This window comes from Carassius gibelio, chromosome B24, assembly GCF_023724105.1.
Source record: "Carassius gibelio isolate Cgi1373 ecotype wild population from Czech Republic chromosome B24, carGib1.2-hapl.c, whole genome shotgun sequence".
NCBI classification, from domain to species: domain Eukaryota; kingdom Metazoa; phylum Chordata; class Actinopteri; order Cypriniformes; family Cyprinidae; genus Carassius; species Carassius gibelio.
In genome coordinates this window covers 2,670,599-2,684,331 of record NC_068419.1, presented here as the reverse complement: position 1 = coordinate 2,684,331, position 13,733 = coordinate 2,670,599, and the positions used below count along the sequence as shown (strand labels likewise).

The 13,733-nt window shown below is 34.5% G+C and overlaps 1 protein-coding gene across 1 annotated transcript; it reads right to left on the bottom strand.

Annotated features, from left to right (window-relative positions):
• Positions 1-6,207: 6,207 nt before the first annotated feature.
• Positions 6,208-13,403, bottom strand: LOC128013556 (V-type proton ATPase 16 kDa proteolipid subunit c). Its single transcript, XM_052596669.1, has 3 exons — positions 13,132-13,403; positions 7,995-8,178; positions 6,208-7,234 (listed from the first exon to the last, which is right to left on the bottom strand). The coding sequence occupies exons 1-3, from the start codon at positions 13,202-13,204 to the stop codon at positions 7,030-7,032; spliced, it is 462 nt and encodes a 153-aa protein (XP_052452629.1). The 5' UTR covers positions 13,205-13,403; the 3' UTR covers positions 6,208-7,029.
• Positions 13,404-13,733: the final 330 nt, after the last annotated feature.

The window sequence follows — 13,733 nt, the reverse complement described above, 5'->3', positions numbered from 1 at the left end:
TCATGCCGCCGTTGCCTGATAACAGGAGCTCTGGGAGCGTCTAGTGACTGACCTAATTAATATTCATGAACTGAAGATTCATTGGCTAGCGCCCACTTCAATCGTTTCCTTCAGCCAATCGGGTAGCCTATTGCGCGAACGTCTTGTTAAGTAGTTAATATTCATGATATGAAGCCTTCGCCTTACTAGTGCTCGTAATTTAGCAGACGGAACAGGTCGATCTGTCTATCATCCTCATTAAAGGCCGCTTTAAGGATCAGCAAGCATCAGTGACGTGTTAAACTTAAACCCTGCAAAACATACAAATAAACGTGTGTAAGGTATTAGAGTTTTTTTTTTTTCACAGATGCTCAAATAGTGCCTGACATTATCAGGAAAATATACTTATATAGAGCGGTTGATATAAAAATATTAACAATATTATAAACAATATTATTAAAAAGTATTACAAAATTAATTATTAATCAAGTGTGAATATTTCAGCTCGACTGGGAACTTCATATAGCTACTTGAAGGATGTTAACAGGGGCGGGACTAAGTCGATAATGACCAACAGGAACGTCATATCCGCACTCATGTTTTTCATTAACAAATCTTTATGGTTATGTAAACCCAAAGCTATTATCTGTTGAACATGTTGTTAATTTTCTTATATTGAATGCAAAATTATTTTATTCATAAACAAAAATGGCTTAAAGGGATAGTTCACCAAAAAAAAATCAAAATTATGTCATTAATAAATCACCCTCATTTGGTTCCAAACCAGGGGCAGAGTTAGGGGTGGGCTAAGGGGGCTGGAGCCCCGAATGTTTTCAGTAAAGCCCCGAATGTTTTTATTACCACCATGCCATCAATGAGTTTTCATGCCCAATAAAGTAATTTATATTAGAATTTAAATAAATAAATAAATATCACTCAACAGTGTCTGTAAATTTACCCAAGTTAAGCGTTGTCATTCACACCCGACGAAAACCTGACTGACATGTAAACTGGCAAACCATCAATGAGCCTCTGTACGATCCAGCCAATGAAATGAGATCTTTTTGAGGCAGGCGGTTTGTTGGCATGTATTATTTTACTAGATCAATTTATTTGAAAATTAAAATGGATATTGCAAAATTCATCAAGATACAACAGCTTCAGGTATCTGTAACTTTTAATCTTATTTCTTTTTCGGTTTTAAATTGTGTCTGATTTAACGTTACATTTTGAACATCTAACAGTTAACGGTTGCGCATCTTGTGCAACTCCCAAACTGACTCAAATGATTCGCGATCCCCAAATTGACTCAAATGATTCGCGATCCCGCTACGAACTCCCAAGCTGATTCAAATGATTCGCGATCCCCAAAATGACTCAAATGATTCGCGATCCCGCTCCAACTCCTAAACTGGAGTCAGATGACTCAAATGATTTGCGATCCCTCTACGAACTCCCGAACTGCTTCAAATGATTCGCGATCCCTGAACTGACTCAAATGATTCGCGATCCCGCTACGAACTCCCGAACTGACTCAAATGATTCGCGATCCCCAAATTGACTCAAATGATTCGCGATCCCGCTACGAACTCCCGAACTGATTCAAATGATTCGCGGTCCCCAAATTGACTCAAATGATTAGCGATCCCGCTCCGAACTCCCGAACTGACTCAAATGATTCGCGATCCCGCTACGAACTCCCGAACTGACTCAAATGATTCGCGATCCCGCTACGAACTCCCGAACTGACTCAAATGATTCGCGAACCCGCTACAAACTACCGAACTGACTCAAATAATTCGTGAACCCGCTATGAACTCCCGAACTGACTCAAATGATTTATGATCCCCCCACTTTTAAGGCCACTGTTTTTGCTTCATGGTGCATCATAATCATTCTATTAATGACATTTACAGAAATATTGTTTATTTTGGCAACAGAATTTTTATATTTAACTAAAACGGAACCTATATTTCCATTACTTTAAATAAATATGAAATTAAATAATTAAACTTGAGGTACTAAAATAACAAAAATGAAATAAAAAATGGATAAAATCTGCACACACACACACACACACACACATACATATACATTATATATATATATATATATATATATATATATATATATATATATATATATATATATATATATATAAATTACTAAAAATGAAAGAAAAAAAAACAAAAGTAATGATTTCAGATTAAGTGAAGTCTAAATAAAAACTGATAAAATCTGTATAGACATACATTTAAAAAAAGAATAAAATAACAAAAAAATTAAATAAATAATAATAAATAAAGAAATAAAAGAAATTAAAATGGAATGTATAAAAATAAAAACAGAATCAAAATATTAATACTAAAAACTATAACAGTATATAAATGATACTAAAATATCATTGGCAATATTTACGTTTTTTTATTAGAAGTTGACATTTCTATTGCGAACGCCAGAGGCGGCGTTAGGGGTGGGCTAAGGGGGCTGGAGTCCTGTTTTCAGTAAAGCCCCGAATGTTTTTATTACCACCATGCCATCAATGAGTTTTCATGCCCAATAAAGTAATTTATATTAGAATTTAAATAAATAAATAAATAAATATCTCTCCACTCTCACGTCCACAGTGTCTGTAAATTTACCCAAGTAAGTTACGCGTTGTCATTCACACCCGACGAAAACCGCCCACTGATTCTAGTGCTTATGCCTGACATGTAAACTGGCCAACCATCGATGAGCGTCTGTACGATCCAGCCAATGAAATTAGATCTTTTTGAGGCAGGCGGTTTGTTGGCGTGTAGTATTTTACTAGATCAATTTATTTTATAATTAAAATGGATATTGCAAAATTCATCTTCTTCTTCTTCAAAAAAGGAAGTAAAACCCCCCCAGCCAAAACACTTGAACGCCAAGATACAACAGCTTCAGGTATCTGTAACTTTTAATCTTAGTATTATATTTCTTTTTCGGTTTTAAATTGTGTCTGATTTAACATTACATTTTGAACATCTAACAGTTAACGGTTGCGCAGCACAGTCTTTAGGACACACACACTCACACACACACACACACACACACACACACACACACACACCACTCCGAACTCCCGAACTGATTCAAATGATTTGCGATCCCCAAACTGACTCAAATGATTCGCAAACCCGCTACGAACTCCCGAACTGCTTCAAATGATTCACGATCCTCAAACTGACTCAAATGATTCGCGATCCCGCTCCAACTCCCAAACTGGAGTCAGATGACTCAAATGATTCGCGATTCCGCTACGAACTCCCGAACTGCTTCAAATGATTTTCGATCCCCAAACTGACTCAAGTGATTCGCGATCCCGCTACGAACTCCCGAACTGACTCAAATGATTCGCGATCCCGCTACGAACTCACGAACTGACTCAAATGATTCGCGATCCCCAAATTGACTCAAATGATTTGCGATCCCGCTACGAACTCCCGAACTGATTCAAATGATTCGCGATCCCCAAATTGACTCAAATGATTCGCGATCCTGCTCCGAACTCCCGAACTGACTCAAATGATTCGCGATCCCGCTACGAACTCCCGAACTGACTCAAATGATTCGCGATCCCCAAATTGATTCAAATGATTCGCGATCCCGCTACGAACTCCCGAACTGACTCAAATGATTCGCGAACCCGCTAAGAACTCCCGAACTGATTCAAATGATTTGATGAAACATCATCAAAGTAGTCCATGTGACATCAGAGGGTCAGTTATAATATTTTGAATCATCGAAAATACATTTTGGTCCAATAAATAGCAAAAATTACGACTTTATTCATCATTGTCTTCTCTTCTGTGTCTGTTGCAAGAGAGTTCAAAACAAAGCAGTTTGTCATATCCGGTTCGCAAACGAATCATTCGATGTAACCGGATCTTTTTGAACCAGTTCACCAAATCGAACTGAATCGTTGCATGGTTCGCGTCTCCAATACGCATTAATCCACAAAATATTTAAGATATTAACTATTTTAATGTGGCTGACACTCCCTCTGAGTTACAACAAACCAATATCCTGGAGTAATTCATTTACTCAAACAGTACACTGGCTAAACTGCTGTGAAGAGAGAACTGAAGATGAACAGAGCCAGCCAATGACTCGTTCACCTTATAACTTATAAATATTGAGAAAAGTATGGAAAAACATGTTTCAGGTCACTCAAACCATTTATGGAAATGAAGGCACCCTTAAATGGTTACTAATGTGGTTTGATAGTCATCTAGTGGAAAAGCTTGGTACTACGCCCAAACAAAATTTGACAAAATTTTACAGTTAACAGGTTAAATTCTATGCAAATCTATTCTGTTGTGCTTTTTATATTCTACTCAATTCTGTGATATTGTGCTCTATTATTTTATTCAGCTATATTCTATTATACTTGTTTTACTTGATTCTATTCTGCTCTATTCTGTTCTATTGCACTGTTATAGTACAGTCCTTAATTCCATGCTACTGTTCTTTTTCATTCTGCTCTATATAATTCTATTACACTGTGCTCCTTTCTATTGTATTTTTTATATTATGTTTTATTCAATTACATAAATTAAATTATGATCTATTCCATTATATTGTGCTTTTTTCTATTATATTGTACTCTGTTCTTTTATACTCAGTTTTACTTGATTATATTTCTGCTTTATTTTATTCATATTTATTATATTCTATTGTGCTATGTTCCATTACAGTATGTTCTGCTCTATATTATATTTAATATTATGTTCAGTTCTACGCTGCTCTATTCTATTGTGCTCTATTCTCTATTCTTAAATTTTATTCTTTTATATTGTGGTGTAATCTATTCTATTCAATTGTGCTCTGTTCTGTTATATTCTGGACTACGCTATTCTATTGTGCACTGTGTTTTTAGGAGCGCTGATCGACCCACACTTCTTCTTGTGTTGTTCCACCGTTCTCCACATGATGGTGCACAGCATCTTGTTTTGTGATTTATTTTGGTGAGTTTTGAACACAGGCTAGATGTCCAGAAGTCTGAGGTCACGCTGAAGATCAACCTGAAAAAGCGACATTAAAACAAACATATTGTGTAAAATTAATAAGAAATACTAAAGTTTCTGCTCTGTTTCGAAGTAAATTTCAATTGAAAATAATTTACTAATATTTAATAAAAATAAAAATGTTGGAATAAAAGATTAATTATAATATATTAAATTAATACTTCTTAGATAAGTTATAGAAAAAGACCAGTTATAGAAATTTTTAAACACAATATGCTAATATAGTCACTAAATCCAAAAATAAACACAGTGAGTTGTATTCACACACTTGAAAGTTTGAAAATAAAACTTTCAACTGATCAAAACGACATTTTAATTTATTTTATGAAATGCATAACAAAAAAAGCATTACCAAAATATGGAAATAACTTTTTTTTTTTCTGAGATAAAAGGGACAAATATCTCCAATGGACTTTAAGACCTTTTAATCCCTTAATTTCTACAAGGGCAAATCAAAACTTTAAAGGGCAGAAACCCTGCAATATAAACGAATTTAAATGGGATTAATTTTACTCCCATCTTCTGGTAATAAAAACAAGTAGTTTTGTGATAATTACTTGTGGAAATATCTAAAAGGTTAAAAACAACTGCATTGGAATGAGGTTAATAAATCAGTGTGGTGCAATAATCAGATTTTGTGTGTGTGTAAATGATGTTTATCGAACAGACTGAGAAATTCAAATAATTTCCTAAATTATTTTTTTATAAAATAGTAAACTAAATTCACAAAAAAAAAACTGGAAAGCTTTAAGGACGTTGAAATAATTTAACTGTAAATCTATCAGTGCTGTTGGTGAATTATTATCAAGGTTGTGACTGAAGGCAAACACACACACACACGTTTGTTTTTGTGAAAAGTGGGGACATCCCATAGGCGTAATGCTTTTTATACTGTAAACTGTATATTCTATCTCCCTACACCAACCCTACACCTAACCCTAACCCTCACAGGAAACTTTGTGCATTTTTACTTTCTCAAAAAAAACCAAAACTCATTCTGTATGATTTATAAGTGTTTAGAAAAATGGGGACATGGGTTATGTCCTCATAAGTCACCCTCTCCTTGTAATACCTGTGTCAAACCCATGTCATTATACGGAGTTGTGTCCTGATATGTCACAAAAACAAGAGCACACACGAGCTGTCAGATGATGAATAAACACAGGGAACACAGGCATGTGGAAATTACACTTGCGAGACCCATCGAGGGGCACAAGCACACCTTTAATACAACCAAACATCAGATATACACAGAAACAACCAGAAATACACACATCGAGCTGAAATACTCCCAGACGACTGCACCCCGGACGATACAGCTCTGTTCTTATATATAGATCTGGATTTATATATATATATATATATATATATTTATGTTTATATAAATATCAATTCAAAGGATCTAAGAACCTTCAAGTACATTTTCATGAACAATATTCATAATAAATAAAACCAGTGGAAAACAAAAAAGGACGTTTTAACAAAATCTACTCCATTCCACAGACAGACTCGTCAGTGCGTTTTTCCACTTCACAAACACTTTGACACCAATGTGGAAATGTATAAAACTCCCAAATCACGTGACGGGAAGAGACGTGTGTTTCCCTCTCTAACATGAAGGGAGTGAAAGAGAGCGCGTGATTGGCTAACAGATGGATAGGCAGGAGTGGAAACAAACAGAGAATGAGATCTATTACAGCATTATTATTAGGATTATATTATTATTATTCTTTTTTCTTCACAGACACAGGACGAAATCACTTTATACCGCATTTACAAGAAATAAAAACCATCAAACTGGGACGACTGTACACTTTCAGAGATAAACCCAAACGCAGAGCCTGTTATAATGTGTAGGAATATTTCCCCACATCTCAATTCTTCTAATTTCATTTTAGTTTAAGGTACCTTGATTTATTTTTTCCCCCCTTCCCACTTTTTTTGTTTGTTTCACGTGCCCCGTCTTGTGGTCCGGCAGCGCTGCATGCTGACTGCCAGTTTATTTGGTTGAGAGAATCAGGGCCACGATGAGGCCGTAGAGACCCAGAACTTCAGCGAAGATCAGGATGAGGATCATGCCCACGAAGAGGCGCGGCTGCTGGGCGGTGCCACGGACGCCCGCATCTCCCACGATGCCGATGGCAAACCCAGCCGCAAGCCCACTCAGACCCACACTCAGACCTGCGCCCAGATGCAAGAAACTCCTGCCACACACACACAGTGAAATTTGTCTCCAGTAAATCAGTGCTTAATTAAAATGCATTTATATTATTTATATTAAATAAATTAAAATTAAATAATTGCATAAATGTGTTGAAAAAAAACTATACGACCAATCTTTTCCACAATATCATAAAACTTTGGTATTGATATAAGATAAATCTGTTATTTTAGTACAATTAAGAACGTATAATAGTAATTAATCATTATGAATTGGTTTCTCTTGTCCATTTTTATTTAAAATAAACAATTTTGTTTTATGTTTATCTAATATTAATTAACTTTGTAACCTTATATATATATATATATATATATATATATATATATATATATATATATATATATATATATATATATATATATATATATATATATATATATATATATATATATATATATATATATATATATATATATATATATATATATATATATATATATATATATATATATATATATATATATAGGGGTGGTGATGGCGCAGTGGATAAGACGCATGCCATTGGTCGGAGAGACCTGGGTTCGAATCCACTGGTTGACACCAATGTGTCCCTGAGCAAGACACTTAACCTCTAGTTGCTCCAGAGGCGTGCGACCTCTGACATATATAGCAATTGTAAATAGCAATTGTAAGTCGCTTTGGATAAAGGCGTCCGCTAAATGAATAAATGTAAATGTAAATATATATATATATATAGTAATTAAAACAATGTTTTTTCAGAGTCAGAGATCTGTTGAACTCACTTGTACAGGGTGATCTTGTCTGAGATGCTGTTGGCGATGAGGACGGCCACCACCAGTCCGTATATAGCTATGATTCCCGCCATAACCACAGGAATGATGGACTTCATGATCAGCTCCGGACGCATCACAGACATGGCAGCGATCCCCGTGCCGCTCTTCGCCGTGCCATACGCCGCGCCCAACGCTGCAGACACAAAACCCACTTACTCTTCATGCACGCTTTTCATTATTACTGCAACAAAACTTCATCAGAAATATTAATAATCATATGAATATTTGGTGTATTTGATGTAATACAAATATGTTTACATACTTTAATGTTAAAAAAACACATTTTTTTTTTAAATACTGTACATTATTGTAGGTCCTCTAAGCCCCGCCTTTCTCAAACATCTTGTTCTACAAAGCCCCTCCTTCCGACAAGTGCAGTCTGCTCTGATTGGCCAACTGACCCAGTGCATTCTGATTGGCCGAACACTGCAAGCACTCTTCAGAAATGTAATGACCCTTTCCATAGTCACGAGCTTCATCTTTCAGAATTACTGTACTTATGGTCGTCCATAAAATACATTGCTGTTCTGTTGTAAGTAATCTTAAAGATTCCTAAATACATCTACTATCTGCTTTTTATTTCTCCTAGATACACAGCATCTTCCTGACATGACTGCTTCAACACTAACTGTCTTACTGAACCCACGCCTTCTTTCTTTGTGTGAACATTTGGGCGGCATTACACAAATATTTCCACATAGTGATGTAGACATGTGGAGGCGTGTTTACATGAGGTGTTTTAGGGGGGCGTGGCAGAGTCTTAACTTTGATAAAGAATATCTCTATCTATTTGAGACTTTAGTCTTTAAAACTTTAAAGAGCTTCTTACACTCCAAAGAGAAATGAACAATTGAAATTGCATCATATAGAACCCCTATATACTATACAGTTATTTGACTTTCCAATTAAAGTGCAGTAAAACAGAGAGTAAACAGTTATAGATACACTCTCAGCCCAGCTCTGAAAGGATGAAAAATGCATTAACAATATCATACAGATTTCAATAAAAAAAAAAGTTATCTGTTGTACATCGGAGGATGCATAAGATTGCATGATTTCTCAACACTGCCTGACTCTGCAGAAACAGAATGATTCACGTCTTCTGTGATGTTTCTGCTGTGAAACCAAAAGGGCAACAACATGAGTAAGAGTTTTACACTTCTGAACACAGACTGCCTGTGAAAAACTAAACCTCAGAGCACTGCTAATGGATTGCTAGAGCATTACGATCACATTCTGCAAGGCTGGGGGTCAGCTGCTTCACCTATTTTACTGTCCACAACAATGAAAACCATAAATCTGTCAACTTAGAAGATTAATAACAGAACCATTTTTAACTAAAGTTTAACAGTTGTTTCCAAAAACTTTATGAGCAATAGTAAAACTGAATACTGTATTATCAAAAAGCAATAATATGTAAACAACAATAATAATACAAAAATAATAATACAATAGAATAATTATTTTACTAACGAGCAAGCTACTCAAAATGATATCTATACTGACAAAAGAAATCTTTAATAATTTAAGCAAATAGATCTTACAGATTTTATTAATTGTATTTTTTATGTCTACATATTATTTTTATTGTTTCTTAATTTTTTTTTTTACTATTTTTTTATAGTTCATATTTGTATAATATTTCATATCTGACAATATATTTTCATAAATTTTTTTTTCAAGTAAGTATATTTTATATTTTTTTTATTTACTTGTTCAAACCATGCAATTGAACCAAGTAAGACAGGCTTTTTTCTTCTTCTAAATGAATCCTCAGTATTTTGCATGTGGCTGCAACCATTAAGAGTTAATTTTAGGACTAGTGAACTAGAGTAAGTGTTAATTCTGCTCACGCTTACAGCTTGTTCATCCAGCAATCTTAGTCTAATATTAGCTTCAAGGATTAAAGGGTAAACCCTGCTGCATTAACCACGATTACAACTACTACTGCAGCACAGAATCACACAAACTAGCCAATAACAGTGTGTGTGTGTGTGTGTGTGCCATGACAGATGGGCTCATGCGATGAAGAGCAGAATCAATCCTTCAGTGTGCAGATGGCCAATGTCCAAACACAAACACACACACACACACACACACACACACACACTATTTAAGACCAACTGTACCTGCACTGAGAACAACACACACAACATCATCAGGTAACGCAATATGATAAAGGAGTCTGATTTACTGCACTCACAGCTGATGATCAGTTCAAAAACACTGAACAAAATCTCTGTTGTCTTGTTTTTGCAATGAAAGTGCATTTTGTTTTGATGTTGATGCATCATTCATTTCATTCCATGACAGCAGCAGCTATAGCTTAGTTTCATGAAAAACACAGCTTAAGTGGTATAAATAATAATCATAAAAGAAAACCATCAAAACAATACAAATAAATCGATACATTAATTTAAAATCAATAAATTGTATTACAAATGTTATATAATAAAAATATTTCTTGCAACAGTATACAAATATATTAGTTGCCTATCAGTTTTATATTTGACAGAAAATTAAAACTTTTTCAGGGAGATGGTTTTTTTATACATGTAAAAAACAACAATAACAATTCTGAATAAAACCTATGCCTAATATAGGAGATTCATTTTAAATATGCTTTACTGTTGATGGACTTGTGTGGCCATTTAATTCAGCATTGTTAGCTCATGTCTATTTTTAAAACAAAATCAATAAGTAGACCTTTCATTTCTAACAGGGTCTGATGAAATCAGGTAAAACCATATGATCTGGCATTCAGATATAGGCTATAATAGATTATTTTTGCCATTGAAAAGTTTTGGATAATCCTAAAGAACCAGAACTGACCCTCTATTAATATGGACATTTCAACTGAAGGAAAAGTCTGGAATGAAGATGACTATCTTTTATGCAAAACATGCAACACTTATTCAAAAAACTCAATGCAATGACCAAAAATGGATAAGATGACTTTAAATACATAACTAAGAAGGTTTAACCATGCAACGGTCTTAACAGCTAAAAGTTTTAATTTTTTTTTTTTAAACATACTACTAAACTAATCAATTTAACTAATAAACTAGTGCACAATTGTGATATACTATTGCAATAACCACTTAATTTCTTCATGTTTTTGCCAATAAATGACATGATGACAGATTATATAAATAAACTTATAATTATAGCCTTCTTATATTTTCAATATCTGGTGCAGACAGGCCTTATGCATCTCACATCTAAAGCAGCAGATTCCCTCAAATATATAAATAATAAATCAACTTCAGCTGTTTCTTCTCTGCATCTGGCTTTCATGTTCAGTGATAAACTCAGTCTGGAGGCAGACTAAAGAAAGCCGTCATTACTGACTCACAAAGACACGGATGCTGCTGTTTGGAGCCGTTCTCATTAAGAAAACAGTTCAATCACAAACACACACGCAACATAACCTGCATTTGCTGACCTCACTTAATAGAATAATACACTCTATCCAGCCAGAACTGTACACATTTGAAACAAACACAGACCAGCTGCTGCTGTATTAGTCTGTTTGCATTACTGATACTAACAATAACAGAGATAACGTTACAGATAACTCTGACCAAACAGGGCTGAAGTGTGGTCTAACAGTCCAGTGGAGAATAAACAGCCTTGTGCTGGATACACACACACACACACACACACACACACACACACACAGATGCATTTGATGTCGTGACGTCCCTCACTGTAATTATGCACAATATGCAACACTTATTCAAAACACCCAATGCAATGAAAAAAAAATGGATAGGATGACTTTAAACACATAATTAAGAAGGTGCATGCAACTTAACATCTTAACAGCTAAAAGCACAGCCGATTGTATAAGAAAAAAATTTAAACATACTACTAAACCAGTCAATTTAACTAATAAACTAGTGCACTATCATTACTCATTCCCACATACATTTCAGCTTGTCTCAGCATAGCACTATTTCTGGAAAATTAGTGGTAAATTAAGGTCTCATTACAGAAAATCAACCAGAGATCCAAATTTGAGATTTATTTTCTATTTCAGGACAGTATTTTATTTTATAAAGCATCCTGCTCATCACAATCCCAATAAAGCTGTTAATGACTTAAATCTAATCTTAATAACAATATGCATTAGAACAGCTTTCAGTTTGAGGTTAATTTAACAAACAAACAAAAAATACCCTTAGGGCAAGTTATTTTTCATTGGCTCAAGTTAAAATATATAGATGTGAATCATTAACCAATTTGTTTTTAATTGGATGAATTAAACTTTTTTTTCCCCAGTGCTCCAATAAATCAGTATATAACACATTAATATAATGCATAACTACAGGCTCCACCTTAAATTCAATAGTTCAACCAATCAAACATGAGTGATGATCAATACCTGTGAAATAAATCTAGTTTAACCTTGTAAATAATCCCTTGACCTGCAAAAAAACAACAGCTATAATCTCTAAATCTACCCAAAGCAGGGAATGCATTGACTCTCACAGCTGGTTAAATCACATAAAGCTAAATTTGCTGACATGTGACAAATATATGAAAATATTTCATATTTTAAAATCAATATATGTGCACTGCAATAGTGTCAATAATTAATAATAAAAAAAGCAATTTTGCAACTGGCACATATATGGATTATGATCATACAATAATCATTAATTATGAGAAAGCAGATGTTAACTAATATGAAATGTGTAGTAATTATGGTCCCTTAAGCACGTATTTATTAACATTTTTAACAATATTTCATACGACATCAGGAATAATAGAACCAGCCCTGACAGGATTGGATTATAATGATGCAGACATCTTTTTTGACCTCACATCTGAAGGTGATGATGATTAATAAAAATTATAAAAAAGGTGTTAAATAAATACGTTAAGTGTAACGGTTAAGTTAATGTGTTCTCATAATGACAATAACGAATAACATCATTTTGAATGACATTTCCTCAGATATCAAGAATACTGTAACAACAGAGGGAGATTTTTATTACAATCAAGATGAAATAATTATGTGTAATCATATATAAATAAATGTTTAATAGATATGTTAAACAAATTTTGAAATAATATTTACCGCTGAAGACCATCGCCGCTGAGGCGCCCATCACTGCGAAGAACGACGAGTATTCAGGGCTTCCTGACGACATTATTCCTCTAATTTCACCTCAAACCTCAAAACCACCGAGCTGATGCTGCTGGAGAGGGGAGAACCGTTCAAATTAACGGGAACCGGGTTCTAGGGATGAACGGTTGGGTGTGAAACAATGGTTTTAAACTCAATCAAATGATGTAAACTGCTCTTAACGGATCCTGTAGGATGAATCTGCGGTACAAAATGGCTGTATAACGTCACCTGACAAACCGCGAGGAAAATCCCATCCGACTCCCGAAGGGGGAGGACATCGTGGAAATATGGGAATACGCGAAGATACTTCTTCAAATAGACGCAGAGAATCCATTTAAATTAAAACGAGTTATAAAACCATTAAACAGAGAGCATTTGGGTGCAATGGAGACAGGGATTTAAAGGTTTTGTGAGTGTGTGGTCTCCCCTATTAGGAGAGATAATAGTGCGCTCCGCTGCGGGCTTTCCCTTTACTGAAGATGTTTAAATCCATGCTTTTAGAATCTGGGTGTGAACAATATTATACTCTTAATAATATTTTATATATTTGT

Bases quoted from the DNA above. Each gene is read 5' to 3' on its own strand.
- LOC128013556 (XM_052596669.1), bottom strand. From the start codon at position 13,204: ATGTCGTCAGGAAGCCCTGAATACTCGTCGTTCTTCGCAGTGATGGGC. The intron at 8,179-13,131 runs GTAAATATTATT...TTGTGTCTGCAG, and splicing joins AGCGGCGATGGTCTTCAGCG to CGTTGGGCGCGGCGTATGGC. The intron at 7,235-7,994 runs GTGAGTTCAACA...TGTGTGTGGCAG, and splicing joins GACAAGATCACCCTGTACAA to GAGTTTCTTGCATCTGGGCG.